The sequence below is a fragment of the Colletotrichum fructicola genome, assembly GCF_000319635.2.
Source record: "Colletotrichum fructicola Nara gc5 chromosome Unknown KSG_Nara_v1_contig03, whole genome shotgun sequence".
Classification (NCBI taxonomy): Eukaryota; Fungi; Ascomycota; class Sordariomycetes; order Glomerellales; family Glomerellaceae; genus Colletotrichum; species Colletotrichum fructicola.
In genome coordinates, this window is record NW_027094053.1 from 4,526,414 (window position 1) to 4,540,432 (window position 14,019).

Consider the following 14,019-nt stretch of genomic DNA (forward strand, 5'->3'; position numbering starts at 1 on the left):
ACTGCCGCTGCCATGAGGAATAATTCATAATAGCGGCTGAGCGCAAACACAACGATCAGAATCCCACAAAACGAAATCCATGCCGCGCATTCCTTCTTTTTTTGCTTTCCTCGATCTTGGGACGGAGAACCACTGCTTTCTTTTACGGATACCATGAAAATTGGGCGCGGCGACCGGCAAACGTGTGAAGGTTTTTGCAGATCATGGGAAACGACCGATAGGCGCTTTAGTGGCTGGATGCTGGTGTTCACCTGATTTCGTCTCACATTTGTCTAAGGAGGAGAAAGGGGTCCAGGTGTGTTCTGTTTGTTTTCTTTCCTCTACTCTATTATTAGATGGCGAAAACGGGAGTTCACAGGCCTGGGACACTTTGTTGTCCTGATTTACCCTGGCGTTTATGGCATGAAGGGGTCGAAATGGGACTGGACTGAAGGGGGAAGGCAAACCGTCTACTTTTGTCGCAATCGGATACCAAGATGAGGGGAGGAGCTTGGGTGGGGGATCACTTGCACACTCGTTGGGGGCTCGGTGGACTGGGGAAAACTTTGGGTAGGCAGAAAATCAAGCACATGAGAGAATCCCATCTTTTTCCTACCAAAATGCTCATCTCCAAATTCCTCCATTCCTGAGAGCTCCCCCCCCCCCCCCCCCCCAACTCTAAAAAGCTTTTACTCACCGAGGAGACCCCGCAACTCAGCCATCCACTATCTTTCTTTGTGGTCTAGACGTTGCGAGCGGCACGGTTCATTCCTTCAAAGGCGTTGGATAACTTTGTCTTTTTCATGATTTATAAATATCTTGTATCTCGTTGCCGTGACTGAGGTCCGTGGGAAATCTACCGAATGGGGGATAGGTAGAGAGATGAGGACGGATGGTTGGATTGGAAAGGATGGAAGATCTTTGCTACCATGGGGGTGTGGGTTGAGCGCACGCTTGTGCTTAAGCAGGTCGACCAGGACTGCCCCGGCTTGCCATACTGATCTATGGGTAGGGCACCCGGGATCTGGAGACTTGTCAATGTTAGAAAGCATGTCCTTTCGTCTCTGGTTTTGCGATGGGTGACTCAGCGCCTCACGTCAGCACCCTATCGAGGAAATGTTTCTTCAGGACCGCCGCCATCTTGCCTCTTCAGGCTTCACCGAATATAGTTCTTCATGGTTGCGCCGGCCGGCTGTCAGGTATGGATGGGGGAAGTAGACGCCTGGCTCCCGGATCGTGGTCCCGACCTGTCAAGGCGAAAAAGGGATCCTAGCCCGGAACGCGTAAATGATGAGATATACCCGTCCCCGTTTTTGCCTTCCCTGGGGCGGGTTGTAGCTTGCAGCTCTTTGGGGGGGCAAAGCTTCAGAAGAAGCTTGAATGAGCTATTAATTCTCTAAGCCTCCCTCCAATGCATGCGCCTAGTGGAAGGAAACATCACAAGGATGGAAGCTCTTCGCGCAACGTTTACAGCTGACGGGCCGGATCTTGCGTGGCTGTGATAATGATGCTGTTTCACCATTAGACGGACTTGGCTCCGGTGTGCTTCATTCTCGCCACGAACTCGTGGCACATCACACCTCTGTCGGCCTTGGACCAAGAAGAAGCTTGATTCTTTTCTTGGAACACACATCTCCAGACGAGGAAAGAAGAAAAAAACGCCTTGGGGTCACTTTTGCGTGCTTACGTTGACACCTTGCAACGGAGGCGAACCGCTCAAGGGTGGCAGTGCCCAGGGATGTCGTGACATGTTCAGCTGTGCGGCAAGATGGAAGTTTACCAAGACTTGACTTCTTGCCTTTGTAGCGTTTTTGGTTTGGTCGCTTTACACTAGCAGAGGCAGGCTTGATAAGCCCACAGACGCGCGGGATCTCTTTGGGTACAGATCGATGCGTTGGAGGTGGAATTTTTGCTGGCGCGTCTGTGCCAGATGTGGAACTGATGAGAGAGACCCGGGCGTTTGTGCCTTCTAGTTCATCTTGGCGCTGCGTAACACACTTTCGATCCAAGATGAATTGTCGGGCAGAAGGGTTTGGTTCGTTCGCGATATAGATCATGTCGAGCCTGTATGATGCTGCCACAGACTAGCCCGAGGCATTGAGAACTAACTTGCACCAGAATAGTGGTGGGTGAGTAAGCTAGATTAGCCTCATCAATTGAGATGGTTATTTTCCTATCAAGGATCATTCTCGGGTTCTCGGCAAGCAGTGGCTTGCCAGGTTTACAAGAGTTATTCCACAGCGAGATATGTCCGATAGTACACATGTTGACATCTTTCACTTGACAACTTCAAAGCACAGAGGCATGATAAAAATCCTTCCGGCTGTATCGGGGGCATGTGCACATTGTGGATCATGCCCAACTGTTATGACGGCAATCCGTGCCTCCTGATTACCACCTTGTTGCTACATGGATCCCAACGACCATCGATGCCGTTTATGCAAGCTCAAATTCACGCATCCATCGCTGGGTTCCTCTTAGATACAACATATGTCATTAACATTGTTTCGTTTCCCGACCCATAAAGGCCCGTGACGTTGTGATCATATACTCTTGATGCAATTCTGCTCTCGCCTGCTGCTCAGTGACCTTCATCGAGGTTACGCCGAGATACACAACTGAGGCCGCGTGACCGATTGTGATGCGTTGATACTTGAGTTGGCATCTCAAAATTCTGAACACTGGCGCATGAGGCTTCTACGTGGAGGACGGTGCATTAACAGACGTCATGGACTGCATTTCCTCCACCAGCTTCTTCCGTATGTGCCTTTGCCAACATGCTCTAGCTAAAGATACAAAGCATTCGCATCGCTGTTCTGAAGGAGTTTTGCTAGCCAGGCAGTGTCCCTTATGAATCCTATAAGGGCGACAGTAGTAGAGGACTTAATAGGGGTAGCGACGACAATAATAACGATAACGACGATAGACGACGACGATGAACGATGACGATAGCGACAATGGAAGTAATAGTAACGATAGAAAGAATAGCAACAACAGCGACGACGAAAGTAACTACACGAGCTAGAAAACCTGGGGGGTCTAGCAGGATACACGAATAACACACGTATGTATGGACACTGCCCGGATAGCAAAAGTCTTTTGAAAATATTACATGTACATTGAAATACATATGCGGTCGTGAATGGTCCATTTCACTCGCATAGATCTGCCCGGCCTCAAAAAAGAGATTTAATGCCGAATTGCCGCTTGGAGATTCTTCAATCCTACGGCAGAACTTCATCTGGGTTGGTTTCAGACCAGAGTCGACCCCATCTGTGTGTTCAAGACAAGATTTGTGGCGAGAGCCGCCGTGAAAGTGAGTAGCGAGGAACTTTGATATCCCAGTAAAACGCGCGGGAGCCAGATGCAGATGCGCCATGACGAGAACATAGCATAGGATGGATTCAGGGGAGGTATGGCTCGTGATCTCGATCTTCTTTTTGATGTCCCTGGGGCGGAAGGAAGAACCTCGTGGAGAAAGCTACGAAACATACATGTATGGCACCGGACAGCTGGCTTGTAACTTCCACGGGCCGTCTTTGTATAGGTCTCGGGAGTGGTCTATATTGAGAGTGAAGGATCAGCTAGGCATGCACCGCTGGCGAACTTGTGGCGAGTACTGCAGTTGCCATCGAAGTTACGGAGAAAGGATGGGAATATGCCCGCATCGGGCTACTGCCTTTGCCATGTGTTCGAGCGAAGTATCCGCTCCTTCACGTCGTTGCGCCGGACGTCAGGTCTCTGCGCCTTTCGATATCTTCCAATAATCCAGCGGCTCAGAGTTGTCTTTTTGTTCCCCTACTGGCGGAGATCATTTGTGCTCAGGCGTTCTCCCAGATTCGGGACAGAAGCTTTCAATTGCCGATGCCATCGTCATGGCTGTGCTCAACATGATCGAGCGTACTTGTTACCGAATGGTTCATCTTTCCAACGGATTTTGGTCGGCTATGAGACCACAGTTCTTGGATCTACCATGTTCACCTCGAGTACATGTATGAATGTGGTCAGACGCAACCCCATAGAGTACACCATGTCTTCCTGGTTTGATCCTTTTGGCCACAAGAGCGACACAGGAGACGGATAGAGATGTCACAGGCCGAGTAGCTGGATTCGTGAATCTGCCGCGGACTCTTCGCGGTGCTGCGCACTGAGCCAAATCCAAGGCGTCACAGACTTGTCGTTGGTGTTTAGATTTGGATGAGTAGGTACGTGGAGGAGCGTTGTTGGCACATTTCTGCGGTCGAGTGCGAGGGATGAACGATAATGCAAGGCGTGGAAAGTTCGAGAGCAAGCAGGGTTAGAAACCCGGCTCGACTCTTGAGATTCCGACGCACAGTTTTGTTGACCTGCTATGGATTCTACTTTGAGCAATTGGCAGGCCGAGTGACGTAAATGCCCCTTTCAATGTGCCACTGGAGGTTAACAGAGACTGAGGCCATGACGGCGACTTGCTATTTGCCACTGTTTTCTCAAGCAGCGAGAGTGTGGAGGGCTTCTCACAGTGCCGGTTGACCTGAGACAGCGATGCGAAGCAGCACCGTCGATGCCTGTGCAACACCGAACATTCTGGACGACAGTAGAAAGCTAGTCAAGACGTACTCTACAAGTGAAGCTTTGGGGAAGGTTGCTAAAGGAGTGCCGGAAGGCGGTATGAGCAACTGCGCAAGCTGTCTATTCACAATTTGAGGCCTTGTGAAGTCAGACCGAGCCACGGAAAAACTAAGAATTTCCAGACGCAGCGGTGCCGGGCGTAGTGGAATAAAGCACCGAGAGGTAAAGATGGCGCAATTTGAGCATGTCACCAGGTCAGGATATGGAGTCATCTGAGGCTTCGTATGTGGAACTGCGGCGAATGTTCTATGACTCAGTTGCGGCGTCGAAGATGCTACGTGGAAGCTTGATCACCACTTTCGGCACAATTGGTGCCCCGTGGCCAAAGAGCGTGATTCGGACAATTCGAGTCACAATAAGACGTCAAGAGGCGAGAAATCCAGACTGGTCGATAGATGAAAGGGGAGGAGGTGAAGTCGAAATGTGGTCACGGGACCCGTGGGGAAAACAGAGGCTCCGCTGTTCGCTCACTCCGCCGTCTATCGGTATTGGCGCCCCGCCATCATTGAGGCAGTTCATGACTGACAACAGTGGACACAAGCCCCTGAGAGACGTCTCCCAGCCTGCTTTTGGCATCCTTATCTGGGAAACGAAGATGCCGCCATTGCTGGCGTGACTGGGAGTCCACAATTGTTCATGGCTTATCCGTATCTTGGACCCAGATAACAAACAGATACCACCGTAGATCGAGACCAGATAGAGTGCGCATCTCCGAGACTAAGCTCTGCAAACGGATCCGGTCGACGCAGGAGGTCGACAATCGAGTCGAACATTCCATCGGCCGGCTTTCACCCGACGAATGGGATGACTGCGTCCAGAGGAATGCGGCAGGTAAATGGGAAACACGTCAAGCGCGTCAAACCACCAGACCCAGGATGCATAGTAGATCAGAGGGGTGCACAGACAGGCGGGGTCCCCATCTCGCGAGTCAGGGGGGCGGGCGTTTGACGAGAACAAGCTCTCGACGGTGGAGGTGACGAGGCCTCAATACTGGCTGTCCTCCGATTTCTACGCCGCATCGACGCAGCAAGAAGGTGGGCAATGGTGGTGGTGGCGAGCTGTCTGCGTGAGAAGCTGCGGCTGGAAGCATAAGCTGAGCTGGCGACGGGAGCTCAGGCGGTTGCGATTTCGGGAACCGAGGAGGGAGGCGTAGTTGCGAGGCTAGCCAGCAAGCTCCAGAAAGCTCTCCGACTGAGCCGAGTGGAGCCATTGGTCAATTGATGTCCTCCGGTCCGGGGCCCGCTTCAGGGGTTCTCGTTCTTGGGGACCGGTACGCAGGACTCAGCATTGAAACGCGAAAGAGCAGTCATACGGGCATTTTCCGGCAGATGCACCAATATTCCAGATTCGTTGGGAGCCGGTGAATTGAGGAATGAGCGGATCCAGAAGTTGAATGCTGTACACAGTGTAGCAGGTGATGATGAGAGACCCATAGGAACCCCATCGAGACCACATTTGCAACTGTCAGTGCTGGTGGTTGCGGAGTTCTTCGTGTCCGAAGAGAATATGCCGTAGGTAAAGAAGTCGACGTGGAGCTGGCGTTGGCTGGACTGGACAGGCCAGGACCGGCAGTCGCCGAGCAGGAGCATGATCATGTGTGCCAATATGCAGGCTGCCGCGATGGAGTCATTGGCAAGGAGCCAGGCTCGAGGCCGGGCGAGAACAGCAAAGCTGCCACATGGCCAAACCGAATCAGCCACATCGAGCCGTTGGGGATGCTCCGACGTCGGAAAGCAGTCCATAGCAGACTAGACTCTCTGGGCTTCGATACGGTGAAGGGTTTCTGGAGCATCGACAAGGAGAATGGCCAACTGTTGAGTCAAAACAAAAGTGATTGTGGCCTTGATGTAGGACGAAAAAAGGAACATGCCGGGATGAGACGACACTGACGATGGGCAGTTTTCGATCAGTTGCGGCCCCTAAATGGCTCGATAGCAGGGGTAGAGCGATACCAGTCGCGTGCTGCTCCGGTACTTGGGCAGGCGCAGCGGGTGGGCGGCTGTTGTGGCCGCTGACATGTAACGGCCTAGCGGTGCATAGTACACTGGTATCCACTACCCCGCAATCTGGCCACCCGTCCCAGCGCAGCTGGTACCTGAGACCCCGGATCCGAGTGGACCCTTTGCGTCACTGTGCTCCCGTGGTCAGGGGATTGCCGCAATGCAGCTCGGGACGGCGAGGAAAGAGGACGAAGGGCCTGCCTTTCATTGCATTTGAGGGAGAGAGACGAACGTATGGATCAATTGAAAGGTATTGATTGAGGCATGAGGTGGAAGATCAGCATCACGAAGCAGGTGCCTGCCTCTCTGCGGTTGGGACGGATGACAGTGACATGACAGGAACAGCTCAAACAGATAAGGGAAGGGCCAACAAACAGATTCCTCCAAAGAAAGAAAGCCAAAAGCCCAGGCATTGGAGCAGCAGGAGGGGAAGGTTTGGTCTGGCGTCAGTCCACGCCCATCTCCACCACGGCCAGTCCACGCCGGCCGTCCCCCCGTCCCAGTACTCCCCCCCGCGCCGTGTCTGGACGGTGCAGTCCAGGTCGTGAAGGTGGCCCCTTCCCTTGCAAGCTGCAGCAGCTGTCCGCCCCCATCTGCATCGAAGTCACGCGATCCGCCTTTTCATCAAGGACCCAGCCAACCCGGTCAACCCAGCCTTTCCGGACCTCCTGCGAAGATACCTCCTTCCCCCCTTGCCGTCCATCCCCCCATTGGACGAGCTGTCTGATGATCGCGTGATCTGATAGGCCGCCATTTCTCTCAAGCCTTCGTCCTTTAAAAGCATCCTGCTTAGCTCTCTCCGTCTACATAATTCCCCCTCCTCCTCCTCACATCTCACCTGAATCCCATCAAGATACAATTCGAATCCATCAACACCTCAACCGCAATCTCACCCAGCGAACATCGACGATCTGCTCTTTAACCGTCAACCCAATCCCGTCTACCTGATCTTCTCCTGTAACACACACACATCCACAAACCGTATCTCACCAGCAATTCCTTCAAGAGTATGTTTGCACCTCCCCTCTGAAGCTCTCCCCTGCCCCGCACCATATCCCCCTCGCGTGACGTCTCCCCGTCACCTCCGTGCTGTCCAAGCATTCCATCTTCGATGTGTCTCTACACATCGAGTACCATCCCCAATCATCATTGAATGGTTTTTTGGCGGCATGCCAATTGACCCCATCCTGCGTGTAACTGTTCTGGCCACTGGCACTAACACCGTCTCCCGCAGTGACTCGTTCTCACAAGTACAACGACCGTGACCACGCCGCCCTGGCTGACGGCACTGCTTCTCCCCAAGAGCACCTGCCTCGCTATTTTGCGAAGCATGGTCACGAGGGTGTCGACCCCAAGAAGGTGAAGAAGAACGGCGGCGGCAGAAGTAACTGGTACGTTCGGACCTCTCTTTGCGTTGCCTACCCCACTTACACACGATCCCTTTCAATGCTACAGAGCACTGCCACCTCCCCCAATCCATCAATCTGTCACTCTTGACTGCCCATGAATTCATTTACTAACATTCACTGTTCACAGGGGCAATGCCGGCGAGGAAGTCGTCGATGAGGACTTCCGTTTCACCAATGCGCGGCGTCGCACCAACAGCAGCGGCTACGCTGACAACCTGTCGGCGTTCAAGACAAAGTTCGACGTCAACGAGCCTGAGCCCGTCTTCGAGGAGTCCATCCACGGCCCCAACGAGGACGATGGCGAGGACCTGACCAAGACGGAGACCTCTGAGAGCGGCGGTTCTTCCTACGGTGATGAGAAGATCACCAAGCACTAATATCGGGACACCGTCCCTAATGTTTCGTGCTGCAGCCCTCTCATACCACTGTACACCAGGCAGTCGTGTTCTCATCATCCCTTTTTCAAGCTTGCGCTCTCGAGGAACTAGTTATCACCACAACAACACAAACACATTGTATTCAGCATGGGAGGACGGGGTTATTGCTCAGGGTTTTATTTTCACGGTAACGGAAACGGCGATAAGTGGCTTTGCTTTGAGAGACTGGAAGAGAGCGAAGGGAGATGGGGCTTCCTCGTTCACGATTGACTGCCTCGGCGGCGGATGAAAGCGTGTATCACGAAGATTTATGACCTGGCGACGAACAGCGTTGCCCTTGTACTATTAAAACAAATGGCCAATGATCTGATGAATAGATCCATGCCCTGTACCAAACTCTGGCCCTAAAAATCTTTGTTGAAGCCCATCTCGCCAGCACTTCAAGACACGAGCCTAATAGCGTTCATCCAAAAGGAGCCGGCGTTCACAAGTAGACGTCAAACGTTTATGGCCATGACTGCGAAAAGAGCAACTAACCATAATTTGGACGGACGAGCTCTCAACCGCGGATCTTTTGTTTTTGAACTTCAAATGTCTCTGTTGAAACTGCCCAACCCGCACAAGCGACAAAGATAAGGGACCAATTTGAGCAATCGCACCTTCCATCATCTCCAGCCAAATTGCACCTTCGAAAGCTACGTCCTGTCCTTCTGACCCCTCATCGACGGCGCAGCACCTTACACCACCCTGACGAAACAAAGCTGCAACCCCCGCTTTTGGTTCCCCTACTGACAAACTTCACCACTCGACTCCAAGTACACACAGTCTCTCGACGAAAGGGGACCAGCCAAAGGTCAAGGTGAAACGGGCATACAACATTTGCTCCTCCAGCAGCCGCAGCCTGGCCGTGTCCATCTGCAAGATGTCCATCCACTTGGAAGAAGATGGGGAAGGGCGAGTGATGTCTGCCGGGCTGTCTGCTTCTCCAAGTACAGAAGCTGCGACCGCTGTACTCACATCGGCGGGGAAGAAGAGCTCGCCCCAAGCCTCCTCACTCCATACCAGCTTCCCTTGTGCGATGCACCCCGTTTCGTCCACCAGGATACCCATGACTCGGGGGTTGAGTACGAGTGTCTTCTCAGTCATGCAGTTCTTACACGTTGCGGACGAGTGATTGGCATATAGGGGAACTCCGCAGCTAAAAGGTCGCATTAGCAACTGCCCATGACGTGCAAGTTAGTGATGCTGCGCGTCGAATGCTACACACCATTCAATGCAGCAGAGCATCTTCCTTCGGTAGAGTCCAAGCAAATCCAATCCTAAGACCGTCAAGCACAGCTTGCCCGTGAAATCCATCGCCGGATCAGCACGAGCGAACTCGTCCACCTCTGAAAGAGTGAACAACGGTCGTATGGGCCCGTGAACAGCCACCTCGGCGTTCCAGACGTCCTTAGGGAAAGGAATGCAAATGCACTCCTTCTTGACCCTATTCTTCACCCATTGGTGAAGCCAGTTGCCATCGGGAAAATCAGGGTCTACGTCGATGAGGGTGTTGTAAGTGAGGCCGACACCTGCTGGCTTGGGAGGCTTCGTCTCGCGAAGGGGGTTAAACTTGGGACTCGTCAGAAGAAGAATGGTATCGTTGGGCTTCCACAGCTTGGCAGAGTTCGCCTTGTCATCCTATAGCGTCAGCGCACAGCTTGCTGTGTCATCCCATACAGTGACCTCGACTAGCTCCGCTTCTCTGCGGTCATTTATCGTGACGCGCTTGCGAGATCCAATGCTCTTGACGCAGACGATCAGGCGAATCGCAGCAGCTGTGTCATGACCTGTTTTGAGGTATTGGCCGAGTGTCATCAGGTTGGGGAGCGGTCTGGCGTTTGGATCATCACGCTCGTAGTCCAGGGGCACCCGAGCAATGTTCTGTGTCGTGGGGGTGTCTGTGATGAATTGTATGAACTGCTTGGTACCAACGTCCGCTGGGTTGATGGGAGTATACATGGTGACGAAGGGGATGTTTCCCTGGTTCGAATTGGCTGAGGTTCCCGTCCAGCTTGCCCATACTGTGACAAGCTGTCCGAATAGGAGAAGAGAAACAGGGATACCAATGGGTACAAGTTTAACCTAGAAGAGACGGTCAGGCTAGACGTCAAACAATAGCAGAGAGTACTTGGGAACGAACTGCGATGGCACCTGTGTCATCTTTGACAATGAGCTGGTGTGCTGGCCGAGTATACGTGTTCTTGGAGTCGAGGAATGCAGGCGTATAGTTGACGATGCGGCCAGTGAAGCGAATAAGCGCCGACCCTGGCTGTATATTCGCAATGCATACTTGATGGTATTCGTCGGACGGATTCCAGCGCCTGTCGAGAGGATTGTTTCCTGCCTCGACCTCCGCTTGGGTGAAGCCGTGATCCTGAGGGTGTTGCTTGGTAGGCGCCACCACCGATGACGTGGGTACCTCCTTCTTGTAGAAGGCCTGTATGGAAAAGTCGGACATGGCGATGAACGCGGCTCACCAAGAACCAAAGTTGCCAATCATGGAATGGTGTCCTCGGCACTGAAACATACAGGTGACAGCAGAGAGAGATGCTGATTAGTGCGCTCCGGAACTGACCTTAGTTGGACGAAAAGACTTGGGCGGATTGAGGCGAGGCTTTGGTATGATTCTTAGACAGGACCCTGGAAAACAAGAGCCGTGGTGGACATCAGTTCAAGACGGGGAAAGAGCCCCTCGACCACACCTTCCCATCTCATCTAGGCTGCACCTTCCCACTCTCCCAATTTGGAAGGCACAGCAAGATGCAATATCCCGCCTCTCTTAGCCACAGAAATCATCCTGGGTACCTAAGGATCTGCCTAAGGTAGGTAGAATCAGTGGTAGGCAGCCGTCTTGGTCTCCCGCGCGCTTAGTTCGGGTGTGTTAGTGCCTTGTCCCCCATTCTTGGACAATGAACCCAAAAATCGTGATAGTACCAAGATCCCACCCGGCCCCGATCCGGGGTTTTCGGGCTTCTATCCGCTTTACACGTAATCCATTAGTCACTCGTATTCTACCAAATGTGACTGGCCCTGAATCCTAGAGTCCCGCTATAACTCGGTCTTCGTACTCCAGTCGATTGCTTGGACAAAGAAATGCATATCCCGGGAAGTGGGAAAGGTGACCGATACACACGATCTCCTTGAGCCCCGAGACATGTCCCTTTTAGCGGCCCCCACAGTTACAAGCCCAAAAAAGGATTAACGTGCCAGCCAAGCTACGCCACTAGTCAATATACTTATGTTTTGCAGTGAAAACGGTACTTTTTAAGTACCTCTACTTCCACTAAAACTAGTCGATATTTACCCACTTTCTCCGACAGCTATAAGTCAACCTTATTCCTCGATCCTAGTCCCCCACCCACTTGCCTACGACACTAACGATACCCCTACTTACTCTATATCAAATTAACCCCGAAAAATCCCTAAAAATGGATAATATTTGCGACGATAAGGTTATTAAGTTATTTGATGATTACGATAGCGATTTTGATATTGCTGACGATTTTGAAGACCCTAACGCCTCTATACGCCGCCACGTTTCTATCAGCCTCAGGGTCGTTAACGAGCTGCGTTAACTACCCTCTGCGAGCGCTACAACTAACGATATTAACGTTAGCGCGCCCACGCTGCCCTAGGCGCGTAACTACCTACTGCCACCTCCTAGCAAGCAAACTCTGCTGCTAGACCCCTAGCTAGCAGTCCTATACGATAATAAGTTAGTATAGTATAACCCTTGCCTACCTAGCCCTCTGCTAGGTATCTGGCGCGATAAAGAGCCTCCTGCCTACCTCAACAGCACCCCTTACTGCAAGCTTCTCTTAGACTTCTTTGAATGTAAAATATACTTACCTCCTAGCCTCTTAACGCTATAGATATAGCAAAAGTTTATGCTTAAGTAGATAGCTAAGTAGTAAGTAGATTAGACTAACTAGAAGTTAGAGATATATTAACGTAAGTATAATCCTATTAAAGTAATTAAAAACCTTGCTTAAGTACCTTATTAGCCTTAACGTATAAATATAGTAGAGATATATATCTTTTTAGGTATACTTATCTATATAACTATCTATTAAGAGCATACCTTTAGTAACTACTAAGTTAAGAGCGATCTTTAACTTATCTACTTTATTAATTAATAGCTTTTGCGTAAGCGTTTTTAATAGCTATATTGTTACTTTACTACTTATAACCTTAACGTTAAGAGTCTCTATAATATATACCTTATAATATATAAGAAAGTTACTTACTAGAGTGACTAGCTATAAGTAGTATTAATATAGCTATAGTTGCCTAGCGTTAATATTACTATTAATAAGAGTATAGTTTATTATTAAGGCTGCTATTTTAATATTTAGTATATATAGGGTAAGCTTATACCTATTAGCTTTAAAGTATAGGTTATAGGGGAAGTAAGGTACTTTTTTCGCTAGGTTTAGTATATAAATAACAAGTTACTAATCCCTCTATTTATATATTTACTAGTAGAGACTAAAATGCTTACCTCTATAAGAGTAGTTATTACCTACTTTATCTTCTTACTACTAATACTACTTAGCTACTAATAGTAATACTACCTTTTTATTAATAACTTATTTACTTCTATTAACTTATTTTAATACCTCTAGCGCTAGAATATTATTGCTATTAGTACTATATATAACGCCTAATATAGTAGGGTTAGCTCTACCTTTAGTAAGCTTAGAAGCTATAATAGTAAGGCTAAAAAGATACCTTAAGGTACTATCTACTATAAGATAACCTAGGATAGTATAATCTACTAGCTTCTTTTTAAGGATAGATCCCTAGTTTCAATAGCAACTATAGGCTTTAACAGCTTTAAATATACCTTCCTTAGGCTTTATAAGAGGCCTCATAATAGCATAACCTATATTAATATATTATAAGCACCCTTTAAGACCTATAATACTATTATAGGTAAAGTTATAGTTATATATATAAAGATACTACCTTTCCCTTAGTTTTATTATATATATAACTGCAAAGGGTTGGTAGGAGCAATGTTGCAACTCGTACTTCCTTTCTCAAATGAGAATCCTCAGATGAGGAAGGAAGGTTTCTTGTTCATCTCAGCTACATCTACATGCCCTTTTATCTTCGACCCTGATATCCTATCCCTTGATATCCTATCCCTTGATGTCTTACTCAGTGCCGAACATAGCCGAGAGCATCCCATGTGACAGGCCTAGCCTGTTACAATAACTAATATATAAATGCTATTAATATTAGCAATTAGTATAAGGCTAATAGCTGCTATAGGCGTTATATATACTATAGTAGCTACTAAGCTCTAAACTTTAACTTTAACCTACCTATTAGTATAACTAACACCTACTTAGCCTTCTATAAGGCTTAGTATAATACCTATACGTATTATAGTAGTAGTAAGAGGTTTACTTAGACTTAAGGGCGTTTTTAATAACGCCTCTTCGAGGAGATTATAGCTATATATAGAGAAGCAGCAATTATAAACAAAAGGTCTCTAACTATACTAAAAAAGCCTTCTAGCTAGCTAAATCACACCCCTACAGCATTACTAGGGAGGAGGTAGAATATATAGTGTTCTTCAGTATATAAGCATAA

The 14,019-nt window shown here is 49.5% G+C and overlaps 2 protein-coding genes across 2 annotated transcripts; one reads left to right on the forward strand and one right to left on the reverse strand.

The window, feature by feature from the left end:
- Positions 1 to 6,854: 6,854 nt before the first annotated feature.
- On the forward strand, positions 6,855 to 8,376 carry CGGC5_v006084 (uncharacterized protein; the record flags this gene model as incomplete). Its single annotated transcript, XM_066151646.1, has 4 exons — positions 6,855 to 6,901; positions 7,584 to 7,597; positions 7,825 to 7,981; positions 8,127 to 8,376. 4 exons carry the CDS (start codon positions 6,855 to 6,857, stop codon positions 8,374 to 8,376), a joined length of 468 nt encoding a protein of 155 aa, XP_066009126.1.
- Positions 8,377 to 9,174: 798 nt separating this feature from the next.
- CGGC5_v006085 (uncharacterized protein) lies at positions 9,175 to 10,876 on the reverse strand (the record flags this gene model as incomplete). Its single annotated transcript, XM_066151647.1, has 4 exons — positions 9,175 to 9,574; positions 9,644 to 10,056; positions 10,096 to 10,500; positions 10,559 to 10,876. The coding sequence occupies 4 exons, from the start codon at positions 10,874 to 10,876 to the stop codon at positions 9,175 to 9,177; spliced, it is 1,536 nt and encodes a 511-aa protein (XP_066009125.1).
- Between the last annotated feature and the right edge of the window lie 3,143 nt (positions 10,877 to 14,019).